General features: G+C 38.2%; 1 protein-coding gene across 2 annotated transcripts in view; it reads left to right on the forward strand.

Moving 5' to 3' along the window:
* The window catches only part of lrba (LPS-responsive vesicle trafficking, beach and anchor containing), a 295,618-nt gene that overhangs the window by 144,338 nt on the left and 134,123 nt on the right, over positions 1 to 17,157 (forward strand). For both annotated transcript variants that reach the window (XM_077203247.1, XM_077203253.1), the window contains exon 36: positions 6,357 to 6,523. In XM_077203247.1, coding sequence (XP_077059362.1) covers positions 6,357 to 6,523 — 167 coding nt within the window. The remainder of the gene's footprint in view (positions 1 to 6,356; positions 6,524 to 17,157) is intronic.

Here is a 17,157-nt window from a genome sequence, read left to right on the forward strand (position 1 = left end):
CACCACACTCGAATCCGGTTCCATTTCAATTCATTTCAAAGACCACAAATTACCAATATCTCTATGATAAACATACATGGATCATTTGAGAAGGAATCTATGGTTCACGTAAACTGAACCAAGGAGAAAATGCAATATTAGGATAGTTTAATATCCTTTTCAGAACAAAGCAAACAAACTACAGGTCTGAAAACACTACATTTTATTGAACATTACTCAATAATAGCATGCTTGTATGTGAAGCATGGACTTCTACATATAGTGTATTGTTCACTTGAAGAATGGGTCTTAGGAGAAAGGTGGCAGCATTGAAGACGGCCTTTGTTCCAGTGCATTCTGTAGCCTTTGAATTATTTAGGAAATAAAAAATAAATTTATGTTTGTTCTCTGTCAGGGTTCAAATCCACCAGAAGAGATGATGGTGGATACCAGTGATTTAGACACATTTTTATTACTTAGATGGATAACATATGCCTTTATACACTCCCCCGCTCCCCTCATGTCTCTGTGTCTCTCACACACACATACACACTCATCCATCCTCTCTGGGATTGAGTTATCTTTACCCCTTGAGAGTGAGATTACAGGGACAGCACGGTCCTGACGGACACAAAGATAACCGCTGGAAATCCAATTATCTTTTAGTGTTCTCTTTCTAATAGGATCTCTAATACGGAAAAGATTTTTCCGGTAACAACTGTAGGATGGCGGCCGATACCAGTGAGGGAGAAAAGAAAGGAGAGATTTAGAGAGAGAGAGAGTGACTTCCTTTTTTAATGAGAGTCTTTCTTTATTAGAAATGAAATGTGGAGGATACTGGGCCACAAGGCCAGATCTTTCGGATGTGATAGAATGAGGTCATTGTTTTCTTTTTCACTCTCTTGCTCTTTTTTTTTTTTTAAGCTTTGACTTGATCTTGAAGTGATGTAGTGTAATTGAGTTGACTCCCGACTGAAGTGTGTGTGAAAAGAGGTGATGGGTCACTTCATTAGCGTTTAGTGTCTGTGTTCCTGTAAGAGGAGAACAGGAGTTAATGACATCAACTTCGAAATGAGGCTCACAACCTCGTATTATTCCAGCGTGCATGTTCACTAATCCTCCAGCCTCTGACAGTTATCTGTACTGGCCAAACAAAAGCAAATCTAAATGATGTGTACTTAGAGCTTCAATAAGCTTACACTTGTGCCCTTTGATAAGACAGCAGCTATCCTTTATCTTCTCCGTAAATGTTGTCTTTACCTCAAATAATGGCTTTGTGGAATACACACAACGTACATACTTTTTCTCTCTTTCCCTCTTTCTTTCCTTTTTTCTTTAATTAATTCCCCAGGTGATAGCAGTGGAGCAGGTCATTATACTGTATGTCGTGTATGACACTCTCATGAATTGAGCCCTTCTTCTTCCAGTAGTTCTCACTACACCCTCACACTGGGAACACTGAGGGCTCAGACACACACAATTTCTAATCAAATTAATTAATTGATATGCAGTTTGATTGATCGATTAATCAATATTTGTTGAGAAAAGCATCACAGTAATGCAATGTCTGAATGATCTTAAGTTCAGTTTGATCAAATTTAAGGTCATAAACAGTCTTAAATATCTTAACTGGAGCAACAAAAGTCTTAATTCTCATTTTAAGAGGTCTTAAATTTGTGAAAATTTTTATATTTTGTAATGTTGCATTATAGTGTTGCAGATGGTTGTAAGTGTGTGTATTTTATCTCCCTCATCTGTTTGAATTAGCAGCTGTAAGTAGTAAAGACATTTCAAAATAAGAGTTACTGTGTATTTCAGGCTTGTTTATAATTAAAAGTCCCGTATTATGAATTATAAAAGTATTTTCTCCTGGATATTATTGGTGTTTTGGTTACACAAGAAGCTGTATCTGGTATTTAATTCAACGTAAACCCTCATAGCTTCTTTCTGGCTAGCCCTGTCACAGAAAGGAAACACCAATAACATTATTTAACACAGTCAACATCATAGGTTTTACTAGTATGAGCACAGTAATTCATTTGTTGCCTTTCTTTAAACACATTATTATTGTGTGAGCAAAATCTCAAATCTTACTTATAATATTAATGTATATTTATTTTTTCATGCTTGTGAAGATATCATTTCAGACTGTTTATTTGACCTGTTATCACCTTCCCAACAGTGGCACTCTGTTTATAGTCTGTTGTTCAAAGGGTTCAGGACCATATGCATTTCCTTTATTTACCAGAAGTAAAAAACATTATCCTGTATTCACATTCATCCACACCTGCTCCTCGCCGACTGCCAGCAGACATGTTCATTTTTCACTCGCCGCACATCTCCTTCATTTGACTATTTTTTACCTCAAAAGGACAGTTAATTCCTACAATTTCTCACACGGCGTGACCTTGAAGTTGCAGGAGTCAGCTGCCCGTGGCCCGTGTAGAGTAATGGAACCAAAGAAATGCTTTTTTTTAGAGAGGGGGTGGGAGGTAAGATGAAGAATCTGCCATCTACGCATTGTGACTAGTCCATTAAAAGCACGAAATGAAGGAAGGAGAAAAGGGGAAAAGAGAAGCCAGAGATACTTTGATAAGTTGTTGCACCTGTGTTAACCTTGATGGTCACCCTGACTCTGGAAAAGGAGGGGGTGGTGGTGGCAACATTTGTTCTCTCTCTCTCTATATTTGCTTCACACTAGATTCCTACCCCATCTATCGCCGAGGGAACAAGGGATGGAGGGAAATCAATACAGAGAGGCGTTGGCTGACAGCAGTATCGCTCCGGAATTGAAGTGCCTGTCAGCCTTTGTCATTCTGTGACTTTTGTTCGCTATTGTACTTTTAAGCCTTCATTTTTCTTGGTTGTCACTTTTTGCTTTCCTGCCTTGCTTTTTACTGAATTCCCCTGGCTACAATTTTTATGTGGTGACTTTAAATTTTGAAAGAAAGTGGGTCAAAAGATCAAGTGCAATGAAAATCTCTCGGATTTGATTGGCCGAATGATATGGCATACACACTTTTTTTTTCTTCATTTTTCATTTTGTTTCTCTGCATATCCTCCGCACTGTATTTGCATTCCCTCAGATGCTGCAAGGACAGAGGCATCAGTAGGACAGTTTCCTGGTGTAAATGAAACCCTGAGGGAGGGACTGGCGAGGAGAGAAAGATGATAGCCACGGTGTTGTGTACTTCACTGTCAACAGAGTGCAAATCAAGCAGTTTAACAAGATCCCCACTGTTTTAACTGCTTAGACTCACTCTCGAAGAACACCGCAAACCTTTCACAGGGAATGTAATGTGTGGAATTACATGCTTGCCTGGCCATGTTGTGTCACACTAACTAATTCACATACACGGGGGCTGATGGAACATAATGAGTTCTGGTCCCTGGCAGATGATGATTATTTTGTTTAACCTTGCTACCCTGTTTAGGGAGAAGAGGGTAAGTCTGCCGTCCATGATAGTTCATATGTTGTTACAGAGAAATGCTGGAATCTGCTTACCTTGGCAAAAAGGAGAGTCGTCATTATTTCATTGTGCTTTGGTTAGCTATAAATTCTGAATAGAAGGGATTATTTAAGAGTGATTTTTGTTATGCTGGACTATACCACAATAGGCCTGGACTTTATACCGTCTCTTATTTTCATAGATGCAGCATCAAACACATTCAGAAGATTTCAGAAACCAATTAGCTTTTCTCAGAAGACATGAGGGGCAATACCCTACTTGTAAAAGTTGAGCTTCCTTGATTATACCCACGATTATAATTTCAAATTCAGCATGCAAGTAAACTTAAATTACTATTTTTGGTAAATGTTATGACCAGGATTGATTTAATAATAAATCACCAATGATATACCAGTAAATGGATGATCTGCTATTGTATAATGCCTTTTGTGGGTGTAAGTTTAAAAAAATCACACAAATCAGAAGAAAAAAAACCTGTTACACATAATCATGTTAAATTTAATTATAAAATTGTATTATTAAAAATGTTTTTTTATGTTTTCGGAATAAATGCATTTAAATATTTTATAATATTATATATGATTTTATAATATAATCAGTGGCTTACTTTTTTTACACTCAAAAAATGCATGAATGCATTTTATTTTGACCTTTTTTGTAATGCTGACTAAATAGTTTGAGAATATTGTAGACGATACCGTTTTTTTCTTTGTAATAATATGGCTCTAATGGGTATGTCGTGGGTGTAGTCCATTGAAGGAAATGAGTGCTGACCCTGTCCGATTCAGTTCCCCAGAACACAGAACATTTGGAGATGTGGATTATTACTCTGTCTGAAGTCATAAACACATTACTTTCAAGGTTTTGTTACTGCCGCTATGGTTTGTACTTCAACTGCACTGTGACTGGAGATTGTGGTTCCCCCTTCAGTGGAGTGCCAAACATGTGGAAGACCCTTTGAATTAAGTTCACCTTGTAGGGTTTCCAAAGTCTTATGATGTCACTACAGAATTACAGCCCCAAACGTGATGATAATGTCACCGATATGTATTTCACCTGAATGTTTCCTAATTCAAGCTGTAATTTCAGCTGCAAGGAAACCATTTGTCAGGAAGTTCATGAAAATTACAAAGCCCATTATGGAGCTCAGGGATTTGGTGCCGTTGACACTAGTTGATAAAGTGCCTGTTTATGCCAAAGTGTTTGAACTCATGACGGCTAATTAATAATGTGTTAATCACTAGTTGAAGGGAACACTGAAAAAATATGGATGATTGCTCTTTTTGTCTATGAAACTATTCTGATAAGGCTCAGAAAGCACATTTAGATTAAACTTTTATTTCGGTTAATACTACAAATTTCACACCTGCTTCAGAGATTAAATTTAAGAATGTCTCATAAAAATAATATTATAATATAATATTACAATTATAATATTAAAAAAAGTTCTCAGTTGCATAATAGTCATTGATGATCTCTGTGCAATTTTTATTGTGTTCAAAACATGTCTTATTGTCCATTCTTATTCTTATTTTTTCCTCTTATTCTTTCATCAAAATAAATGTTACCCATCTAGAATTATCCATTTCTTACTCAGACGTGACCTTCTACAATGAGCAGAGACAAATCTCTGTCTTTCTTTCCGTTCTTTTATTCACGCTCTTTTGTTACGCCAGACATCCAAATAGGTTCACATTTAAACATTCACCCTTTACCTTTTATCTCTCTTTTATGCCGCCATCCTCTTCTCATGGCTTTAAGGTCACTGCAGAGTTAAGAACAGCGAAATGAGACACAGATTGATAATTAGGAGAGGGAAGCCTCCCTAATGTGATTTATCTCTATGGATTTTCTGTCATACATGAAGAGTCGATGCTCAAATTGGAGAGGAGGGCCCATTAGAAGGCACTTTGGAGCGTTTACCGCTAACTTTGCCGAGGCAGGCTTCTGCGTCTGCCGCCGCTGCCGCAACAGACCGCTGCCTTTACTGTATTTGTTGTCTGAGATGGGTGCTGTCCAAGGCTAATTTAATTTAGGGCCATAACATGCAATGGATGAAGCAAAGGGAATTACATTAAAACAAGCTCTAGTGGGTGCTGTAACCTTTCCGCTTGATTGCTGTTTGCTAGATGTTGCATCAGAATCAGATAAGAGGCACGGAGGAAAAAATGAAGCTGTGTTATGTGCTTTGTGGGCTGTTTTCGTTTATTCTGGGTTGAATTTGTACCAGCATCTTACCAGCTTTGTTGCTGATCTCGTGGTTTATTGATTCTGATTGGGACATTGGTTTTCACAAAGGATGGCTTATTCATTTACACTTCTACTTTGGTAGGAAGAGATAAAACAGAATTGAAGTTTTAGCAACGTGAGATTTACAGTGTGAGGTGCTTTGTTTAAGGATTGCATTTGAGTTCAAAGGGTTTTCTGATAACAAATTCTGACAAAGAAAAATTTCTCCTCGTGTATTATGGGTAGTTTCTACATTTTTTAGCGTAGCCCAAAGGCATTAGCAAATACATGTCCAGTGTTATTAATCACTGTGACAACGGGCTGGAAATGACCCAGAGTTCCATTTGTTTCCTGTGTGTATGGAGTTACCACGCACACACACGCGTGTTCACACACTCAGGCGACAACACACTTTAATGATGTAGTGCGCTTTGTTTTCTACACCCGGTCAGATGGACAGTATTCTTCTCAGGTAAATGTAGCACAGGAGTACACCTGTGCCTCCAAGAAACATTGTATGATTGTATGTGATAGGTATTATACTGCACATGGTATGTATAGTAGCTTTTAAAGAAGGATACATCATTTTAATTAAAGGTTTAATATGTTCATTGATAAAAAGAATGAATGCATATAAGAGCGTGATGACTCACACGGGCTGTTTTCTTCTGTCTGCAGTCTCAATGTGCTCAGTATGCTGCTGAGAAACGTGATGAGGAGAAGATGTGCGATCACCTGATCAGGGCCGCCAAATACCGGGATCACGTTACATCCACCCAGCTCATACAGAAGATTGTAAACATCCTCACAGACAAGCACGGTGCTTGGGGCTGCTCTTCTTTCAGGTACAATCTCAGTCATTTAACTTTGATGAACCACATTTTCTTCTAACAGCTTTGATGACACTATAGCGTTTACTTGATTTTTGAGATAAAGAAGACTAAAGTTGTGAATATACTGTATATACAGGGCCTAAAACTATTTTTTTGCCACATATTTTTTTTACCGACCATGAAAGTTATGACACCAAAATTTCAAAGTTCACAAACAACAGCAGGATTATTAGGATGCTGCCACTTTAAGAATAATGCACGGATCCAATATACTGATACTGTACACATCCGTTTTTTTTCTTAACTGTTTAGTTTACATTCACTTAATGCTATGTTCACTTCACGCTGCACAATTTTAGAAACAAACCACAAACCTTTGGTTGATTAGCAGCACATTGCAAAATTATTTATTTATCTCCAACTCTCATTGCAGAACACATAATCCTTGCTCCCTGCTTCTCCCCAACCATTTCCTTCTCCATGATCTTTTTGAAGATTGAAGTTGAGCGAAGAGTATTCACACTGTCCGAGACATGGCTTTCTTTGCACGCACTTCGGATGTTTAAACTTCCCACACTTTATTTATATATATTTATTCCCAACCTTACTCTTCATTGTCTCAAAATTACACTTGTAATTCTACAGAAGTATATGAAACTAGCCTTGTCTGGCTTGACTTTTAGTTGCAAGTCATTGCAGCTTTATTATGGACAAGCACACTTGTCACAGCGACCAAACACAGTTTTTACCTGCTGTTTCAGGGTGGGATTATCTGAAATAGATTACCAATGTAGACCACGAATGACCTAGTGATTTAGTTTTTCCTCAAAAGCATATTTATATCACACTGATTAACATGACTTTCCAACCGGACTGACTTCCTTATCGGAACTTGGAGTAAAGCCAACTAATAAGATTGGAACAGCTGATTTCACTCAGCGCTAGGGCTGTCACTAAATACGATTTTCACTATGCAATTATCATGGTCAAAATAATTCACACTAATGATATTAATATGATATCTATAGAAATTTTTTATAAATAAATAATGCCATCAGACATAGTCATCTTTAACTTTGTTTATTTTTTGTTGTCTCTTTTTGGCCAATAAATCACACTCAAATTGACTGTAGGAAAGCAGAACATAACGATACAGAAGCTCACAAAAATAACTTGCTGTTAATTTGCTATTCTTGCAGACTTTTTTACGGAATCCAAAAAACAACTACTACTACTTTTCTCGTTTTGTAACGGGTATCAAACAGCGTTAAAGTATCAAGGTTATGTTCAATATATCGTTATATATCCTTTTTTTGTGCATGCACCAAACAGTCATTGAACAGACTTTGGTCTGTCTATAGTGATGGGGTTGTCGTCTTTCTTTCCTTTTTTTTTAACTCACCTCTGTTTTATAGTATACCTGCATCCTACTGTACCCCACACCAAATCATCCATAATCATTAGACCTTGTAGTTTTTTACCTCTCTCATGATAGGCTAAACCTATGTTTCCGCCCATTATGGGCTCTAATGGAGTCCTACAGTCATGGTTCTGAGCCTGGGTTATGTCTTATTGCTTCAGTTTCTGTGTATGATGCATTGCTGTTGGAATGGGATAAAAGCCAGCGTATTTTACCTGGCCATTACTGAAGGAAACATAAGGAGCCATATTTATTTCTGTAAACACAGAAATATCCGTTAATGATGCCGACATGCGCCGGTTTTCTCTAATCCAGTTTGCTGCCTGAGAAGCTCATTGGCTCTGAAGGTCAATTTCTTTCTTTCTTTCTTTCTTTTTTTTGTCCTTTGTGATCCTAACAAAATGTGTTCTCTGGAGATTTGGAGACCTGTCTGTGGTTTGTTGCACTGAGACTTCTCTCTCTCTCTCTCTCTCTCTCTCTCTCTCTCTCTCTCTCTCTCTCTCTCTCTCTCTCTCTCTCTCTCTCTCTCTCTCTCTCTCTCTCTCTCTCTCTCTCTCTCTCTCTCTCTCTCTCTCTCTCTCTCTCTCTCTCTCTCTCTCTCTCTCTCTCTCTCTCTCTCTCTCTCTCTCTCTCTCTGTGTTCTTTCCTCAGTATTCTGCAGTCATATAATGGCAGAGTGCTCTGTTCTCTCTCTTGGCTCTCTCCCCATTACTAGCCTTTATGTAGCTTGGCTATTGATGACTTTTGTAATAGCATGCGATGGGCGCATGGTGACGCTGGCACAGTCTCAGAGTGTGTTTAATAAATCACAATCAGACCCTGCTGTTACATCAATACTTCTGCTCAATTACCCAGAAGGTCATGGGCAAAAATGCTGTAGAACTGGGGATCGGTAACTACAGAAGAGAGAACAACATCTGGAAGTAAAAGAAGGGACACACACACACACACACACACACACACACACACACACACACACACACACACACACACACACACACACACACACACACACACACACTAACACACACACACACACACACAATGCAACTTGCAGCTGCACGTCTACATTCGGTTAATTTCTGTTCCTATCATGGTTTCTAAAGGTGGGAGGGAGTAATTCATTTGGAAATTACCACAAAAAGCTAGCATTTCGAAGCAGATGTTAATTTTTGTTTAGTTTTTGCAACAACAAAACAACTTATATGCAAGGTGTGGAATACAGATACATTTTTTAAATGAATAAACTTTTTCCAAATTTTTACAACAATAAATTTAACATCATTTCCACACATTGTGTCAAAATGATGATGCGGTGTAATATTAGTTGTTGGATACAGCATGAATTCAAATTCAGATGATATTCTGCTAGAGTATATTATTAATTAGTTCTCACAATAAAGCCATAGGATTTGTGCTTCTAATGCTTTTTTAAAGTCATGGGACGCCAAAGTTTACCATATTTAGAGATCGCCACTTGTGTGTATTGGTTTTGTTGTAAAACCATTAGAAATGACACACTTTCAGATTCAGATATTATAGATAACAAAAGAAAACAACAGCATTGAAGCGTTGAGACAACACACACACATAGACAGAGCGAAATCTTGTTTTTCTCCTTCATGAAAATGAAATCAGATCCCTCAAAGGGCACTCAGCTGCCATGATTACGCCCTTTTGTTGGGAGTGTTAAATTTGCAAGCCCGCTAGCTCCCCCCTATAAAGACGTATTCCCCAAAGTTTCCATTCAATAAAAGGCTGAAAATGAAAATATTATTTTCCTCCCTGGCTGATGGTAGTTGTTGTTTCCTCATGGCAGGCATCTAATATCATCTGGCACCTACTGACCCGCCTGAATGCAATTTGTGTCTTAATATCCAGCTTACAGCAGCCCCGTCCTCAGGAGATTTGAGGTGTTAGGTGATTTTCTCTCTCTCCTGGTCTCATTCCTCACGTGCTCCCTCCCTCTCTCGTTCGTGGAGGCATTGTCAGAGAGGTCCAAGGGGCTTTGCACTTCGGCAAACAAAGGAATAGGCACATATATACCAACACACACACATATAAATTCCACTTGCTATTCTGGGACGGTCCCATTCTGCACTGTCCATGGTCCTTCTTTTTTGATTGGATCTCAGATTTACAGACAGCTGCATCCACCTGTCCATCTATTACCACCCTCTTGTCTGGTGACGCAGGTGAACATGTGGCGCTAGCGTCTGCCAAAACCATACAAAATGAACACTGTGCCCACAAATGAGGCTGCTGACAGCTTTCATTTTTTTCTTTCTTTTGGCAGCCTGTCATTCCGCTCTCTCTCCCTCTCTTTTTTTTTTTCTTGTGGTCATGTTTATTTGGGTCAAAAGACAGATGATCTCTCATGTAGATGACACACCAGTAAAGTGGCTGGCCGAAAGAGAGATGATCGAGAGGAGGAAGAGGAGGAGGAGTGGGAGTGGGAGTCTCGCAGGATAGATGAGTCTTCCTCTCATATTCTCCTTCATTGCATTCTGATAGTAGGACTAATGTAGCATGGAAATTCACTCTGCTACTGCGCTCAGAGCAGTTCCACGCCCTCAAACACTGTCAGGGAGAAGATGAGGAAGATAGAAGCAAATGAAATACAGAATAGACAGCGTGAAGGAAGGGAACATTTCTGCAGTGTTTATCACAAACTCACAGATATTAAGCACAATCTATGGTTTAATAGTTGACACTTTTCAACAAATAAGGTCAACTTGGGTGTCTCTTTTTTTCTCTCAAACAACTAGAGAATGCATAGTTTAGCTGTGTACAATCCTGTTACAGCATTATCCATTACATTTTTTTTAATGATTTTTATTAACATTAATGCACCCAAGGAGTAACGTAATTTGTTTTTACACAAATTATGGTGTTTTCTGCATTCATCAAACTCTAATTTTCAACCCTGTTATCCAAGTTATTGTACGAATATTATTTTGCTTTACTTTATAGTAAAGATAAGTGGGTCAGTAATGACAAACCAACATTTGCTCCCCCAATATTTCATTTATTTGAATTTGATACATTTTGCCTGAAGATAGCGACCTCAACAATTAGTGCTTTTAACAATGTACACATTAAATGCATGGGTTGCACAAATGGGGAAGTTCATATAGAATACAAAACTTCATCTATTTTGTGCCACATTTCCTTAGCTTTTGTTGAAAAAGACCAAAACTAATATAATGTGTTTAAGTGTTTCACTCTGTTTTGTATTCTCTTTGTGAAAAGCGGCAGTTGTTTTTGGGATTCCTGCTTATTCTCTTCTTTCTTTCACACTCTCTCTTTTCTCACTTTCCTTTCTCATCTTTTCCCACCATCACACCATCTCTCTCGCTCTCATTCTTTCTCTCTCCTCCTCTAATGCGAGTCATTTCCAGTAGCAGCTCCAGTGATCTCTAATGGAGCTCCTCGGGGCTGGAGGAACCCCTGCCTGGGGGACATCCATCTTTTCTGTGTCAGGAGACCACGCCGGCAGAAACCTTTGTGATGTGCGCTCCAATTTTTCTTCAGTAAATCAAATCTTCCCTTCTTTCAAAGAGATGAATGCGGCAGGGTTGTGGTGTTATAGAGAAAATCAATGCAGGCAAAATTGAAACAGTATGCCCATGTATTGATCGGCCTTGTGAAATCGAAACTAACAGCTTTGTAACTGTTCCGGAGGACAGTTAGCTGACCTGTAATGGACAAACTATCAATATTAGCATTACTATTTTATCCTGTGCTTTGTCATTTCATGCCTAGCCCATCAGGAGCAGAGGAAAACATGGACACTGTAACATGCTCACAAAGACTTGTTTGCTCAGCAGATACTCTAGGTAAAATTGAAAACTGTGTGGCTATGTATATATATTTTTAGGTAAGGTAGTTTAACACATATTTTTAACATCCAAGACATTTTTGCAAAATAAAAAAAGTTAGTCACCATCTTTCTTAGTTAAAACCTTAATTGAATCTGTAACTCTAGACCTAGTAACAGGATTGGGTCATTTCTAATTTATTGTTGATATTAATGACTATTAAACTCTGTATTTGTTTTCTATCACCAAATGTAGCTATCATTTGGTAAATGTTAGTAATTTGGCATATTGTTTGGCCTATGCGGTTCATTCATTAATATATTAATACCTGACGTTTTAAATGAAAAAGAAAAATGGTTATGTGTTGGGCCAGAACTTGATGTCCAAATTTTGAGTCCTGAAACAAAACCATTTGAGGACCACTATATTAAAGATATAATATTAATGAAAATTCTACTTAGCTTCCTCATTCTCTCTGTCCCATGAACACAAATAATCGTGTTCTCATGGGAGTGCTGAATTCTATCACATGCTACATGATTCTGTCCCTTCAAGCTGTGGTCAAACTAAACTTAGAGCATGCAAAATTTCTTTGGACACGACCAGAACGCATGAATCAAGTAAAAACTTACTTAAACTAGACAATGGCTTTCTTCTAGAGTTGCTGTACAGCCAAAACAACCTTTGTTGCGTTAATTTCCTGTTATCACTGTGTAAAGCTGCTTTGAAGAGCATCATTTTTTATAAACATAAACTCTCTCTCTCTCTCTCTCTCTCTCTCTCTCTCCCTCTCTCTCTCTCTCTCTCTCTCTCTCTCTCTCTCTCTCTCTCTCTCTCTCTCTCTCACACACACACACTCACACACAGACACACACACAGACACACACACACACACACACGCACACGCACACACACACACACACCTTAGGTTCTCATTTGGTGCTGTTTGAGATGCTTCATTAATGTCATCACATTTGGTGTAGGTAATGCAAGTCATAAATCATCCCTACTGGTTAATGATGCTCAGGCTGCTATGAAAGCACCCTACTGTCCTGCTAGCCAAAACTACACAAGCACTCCGTCACCTCTCTCCCACCACACGCCATCACGCATGTAGCCCGCCGCAGTCAGGCTTTCATCCACGAATCACATTTTACAGAAGATACACGCTAAAAAGAGAGGAGAATCAGTGCGGTTTACAAAATATTGGGTAAATTCACTCAACCTTTTATTCTAAACAGGGTTATCTCTAATTACTATTGTGTAACAGTGGATACTATATTATATATACCATATACAATTAATGTCTTTACTTAATGGTTGTTTTAACTGGACACAAACCTGCACCTGGTGTGAATGCCATCTCAATTGAGTTGAGGTCAGCAATCTGATTGGGTCCCAGCTAGTAGGTGTTTTATACTTGGCAGTTGAATCACAATTTTCTTTTAAAGCCATTTTTTTATAATTTCTGCAATGTTTCACTTATATTGTAAGAATATTGTCTTTGAATTACGTTCATTTAGAGGATTTTCTCAGTAAATATTGTTATGCACTACCATTCAAAACGACTGTACACTACTGTTTTGGCGGTCAGTGTGTTCTCAGTAAATGCTTTCTATCCTTTTAAGAATCACAGTTTCCACAAAAATATTAAGCAACACAACATTTTTAACGCAATTTTTTTCCGGAGCACTAAATCAGGTCTGTCAATCAATTAAAATTTTTAATCAAACTACAATTAAAACAATAATTACATTAAATGCAGATTAATGATTTAAATTCATTAAAATGATTAATAATACTGTACAAAAGTTTTGGGTTTGGTAAGATTTTTTTGAAAATAAGTATTTCTGCTCACTAATGCCTTTACTTTTGATCAAAAATACAGTAAAAATAGTAGTATTGTAAAATATTACAATTTCGATTCAATTTACATTTATTTGTACAGCGCTTTTCACAATACATATTTCCAAGCAGCTTTACAGAAAAAAGCATGTTTCTACAGTACAATTAATAGGAATCGATTATCAGAGGTGACTGTGTCAAAGAAGTAATGTCCATATGTCAAAAATATGCAGTTCTAAGACAGTACAAATCATGCAGTTAGTTAAGATTATGTATTAATTTTACAAGTGATCATAATGATTACAATATATAGATTCAGAGTTGGCATTTTCAATATTAAAAAATGTTAAGTGTAATTTATTCCTGTGGTGGCAAAGCTGAATTTTCAGTAGATACTTTAGTAAACATTCTAATGTCTGTGTAAAGGAAAGTATATTTTACTGCAGGTGCTGTGACTTTTCAGCATTTCCTTCTTTTTTCTTTTTTTTTTTATATGTAATTCCCTTCATTGAAATGCTTAGTAAATCGTAACCGTACTAGTTTCAATTTTACTTTTTTACTTCAGTATAGAAATATTCCATTTTGCCATTTAATGTTATACAGGTCCTTCTGAATAAATTAGCATATTGTGATAAAGTTCATTATTTTCCATAATGTAATGATAAAAATTAAACTTTCATATATTTTAGATTCATTGCACACCAACTCAAATATTGCAGGTCTTTTATTGTTTTAATGCTGATGATTTTGGCATACAGCTCATGAAAATCCAAAATTCCTATCTCAAAAAATTAGCATATTTCATCCGACCAATAAAAGAAGTGTTTTTAATACAAAAAAGGTCAAACTTCAAATAATTATGTTCAGTTATGCACTCAATACTTGGTCGGGAATCCTTTTGCAGAAATGACTGCTTCAATGCGGCGTGGCATGGAGGCAATCAGCCTGTGGCACTGCTGAGGTGTTATGGAGGCCCAGGATGCTTCGATAGCGGCCTTAAGCTCATCCAGAGTGTTGGGTCTTGCGTCTCTCAACTTTCTCTTCACAATATCCCACAGATTCTCTATCGGGTTCAGGTCAGGAGAGTTGGCAGGCCAATTGAGCACAGTAATACCATGGTCAGTAAACCATTTACCACTGGTTTTGGCACTGTGAGCAGGTGCCAGGTCGTGCTGAAAAATGAAATCTTCATCTCCATAAAGCTTTTCAGCAGATGGAAGCATCAAGTGCTCCAAAATCTCCTGATAGCTAGCTGCATTGACCCTGCCCATGATAAAACACAGTGGACCAACACCAGCAGCTGACATGGCACCCCAGACCATCACTGACTGTGGGTACTTGACACTGGACTTCAGGCATTGTGGCATTTCCTTCTCCCCAGTCTTCCTCCAGACACTGGCACCTTGATTTCCGAATGACATGCAAATTTTGCTTTCATCCGAAAAAAGTACTTTGGACCACTGAGCAACAGTCCAGTGCTGCTTCTCTGTAGCCCAGGTCAGGCGCTTCTGCCGCTGTTTCTGGTTCAAAAGTGGCTTGACCTGGGTAATGCGGCACCTCTAGCCCATTTCCTGTACACGCCTGTGCACGGTGGCTCTGGATGTTTCTACTCCAGACTCAGTCCACTGCTTCCGCAGGTCCCCCAAGGTCTGGAATCGGCCCTTCTCCACAATCTTCCTCAGGGTCCGGTCACCTCTTCTCGTTGTGCAGCGTTTTTTGCCACACTTTTTCCTTCCCACAGACTTCCCACTGAGGTGCCTTGATACAGCGATCTGGGAACAGCCTATTTGTTCAGAAATTTATTTCTGTGTCTTACCCTCTTGCTTGAGGGTGTCAATGATGGCCTTCTGGACAGCAGTCAGGTCGGCAGTCTTACCCATGATTGCGGTTTTGAGTAATGAAACAGGCTGGGAGTTTTTAAAAGCCTCAGGAATCTTTCGCAGGTGTTTAGAGTTAATTAGTTGATTCAGATGATTAGGTTAATAGCTCGTTTAGAGACCCTTTTCATGATATGCTAATTTTTTGAGATAGGAATTTTGGGTTTTCATGAGCTGTTTGCCAAAATCATCAGTATTAAAAAAATAAAAGACCTGAAATATTTCAGTTGGTGTGCGATGAATCTAAAATATATGAACGTTTAATTTTTATCATTACATTATGGAAAATAATGAACTTTATCACAATATGCTAATTTTTTGAGAAGGACCTGTATATAAACTGCAAGTATATTTAAAATAGTTTTAGATGAAGACAGGATGTCATGCTGCAATGTCATATGCTACAGCTGCAGCATGGTTTCATCCCATATGATCTATCTTCCATAATATCTCCCTATCTAGGTCCCGAATGCATTACACATTGTTTGTTCCCACCCACTAAGAGTACAAACATTTTACAACTGCATTTGTCCTGGTTTATTGGGCCTTTTAGAAGTTCAACCTCTTCACCAGCATATGCTTAATGCAGCTGTAGTAGAGTAATAGTGCTGCTGGGTATATTTTACTGTGATTATCCTCTTGCCCTGTCTTCCAAAGATCGGATCAGGATGCTCAGTAAAGTCTTATTATTTCCTCTGTTTACTTCCTAATGTTACCAGAGCTATACAAAGAAGGAAATGGATGCTAAATGCACCGGTCCTTTGTAGTAATAGAATGTGTGTACATCAGAGCAGAGTGATCTCGAGTGGCCTCAGTTTTGTCTGACCATCACTTTCTCTTCAACTGCGTTTAGTCAAGACACGAGTAAGTGCATGTACCAGGGTCCATAGGGCTCAGATCAGTTTTTATGAACCAATGCATGTTCTTGAAGATGTGGACTATAAGTTTATGTATAAAGCTGTGCAGTGTTCATAAATATTTCCATCCATCCATCCATCCATCCATCCATCCACCCATCCACCCATCCATCCATCCATCCATCCACAGCCATCCATCCATCCATCCATCCATCCATCCAGATGAAAATGGGTTTGACAACTTGAGGGTAACTGAAATTTCATTTTTAGGTGAACTATTCCTTAAACAGACAATTAGTTATACAAGCGGAATTCAGAGTATCATGAAAAAATTTGACAATGTCAGTATCTTGTCCACAATAAATAATCTACAGGGACTCCTGGTGACAAACTATAAATGATTTTATCAACTTGGCCTGCGTGGTCCTGGCAAAGATAAGGCAAAATGCTTAGCAGATTACAGTATGTCATAACATATACATGTCCTGCTTTTATTTACATTGCTTCATAAGCTGTTTAACAAGTACCATTAATGGCTCGGTTTGGCTATAAACACTTGAGAAGCCATGTACAAACATCCCACATGACTGTGGGCCAGATAGAGAGAGAGAGCAGCTGTTCCACACTCTTTTCTCCCTTCTTATCCTCCCTTCCTCATCTATGATGGAAACAAATTAGTCTTTCTTCCGAAGGAATCTGAAACCCTTTCAAACAAAACTGGCATGACACTCCTAGACATACAACCTGCTATTTGATATGTTAGCTGTAAACATGGATTAGCTATGTAGAATATCTATCATCTGTGTGCGACTCTTAACACAAGCAA

The sequence above is a fragment of the Siphateles boraxobius genome, unplaced genomic scaffold (genome assembly GCF_051911475.1).
Source record: "Siphateles boraxobius isolate OS27281-9 unplaced genomic scaffold, OSU_SipBor_1 119, whole genome shotgun sequence".
In the NCBI taxonomy this organism is placed as follows: domain Eukaryota; kingdom Metazoa; phylum Chordata; class Actinopteri; order Cypriniformes; family Leuciscidae; genus Siphateles; species Siphateles boraxobius.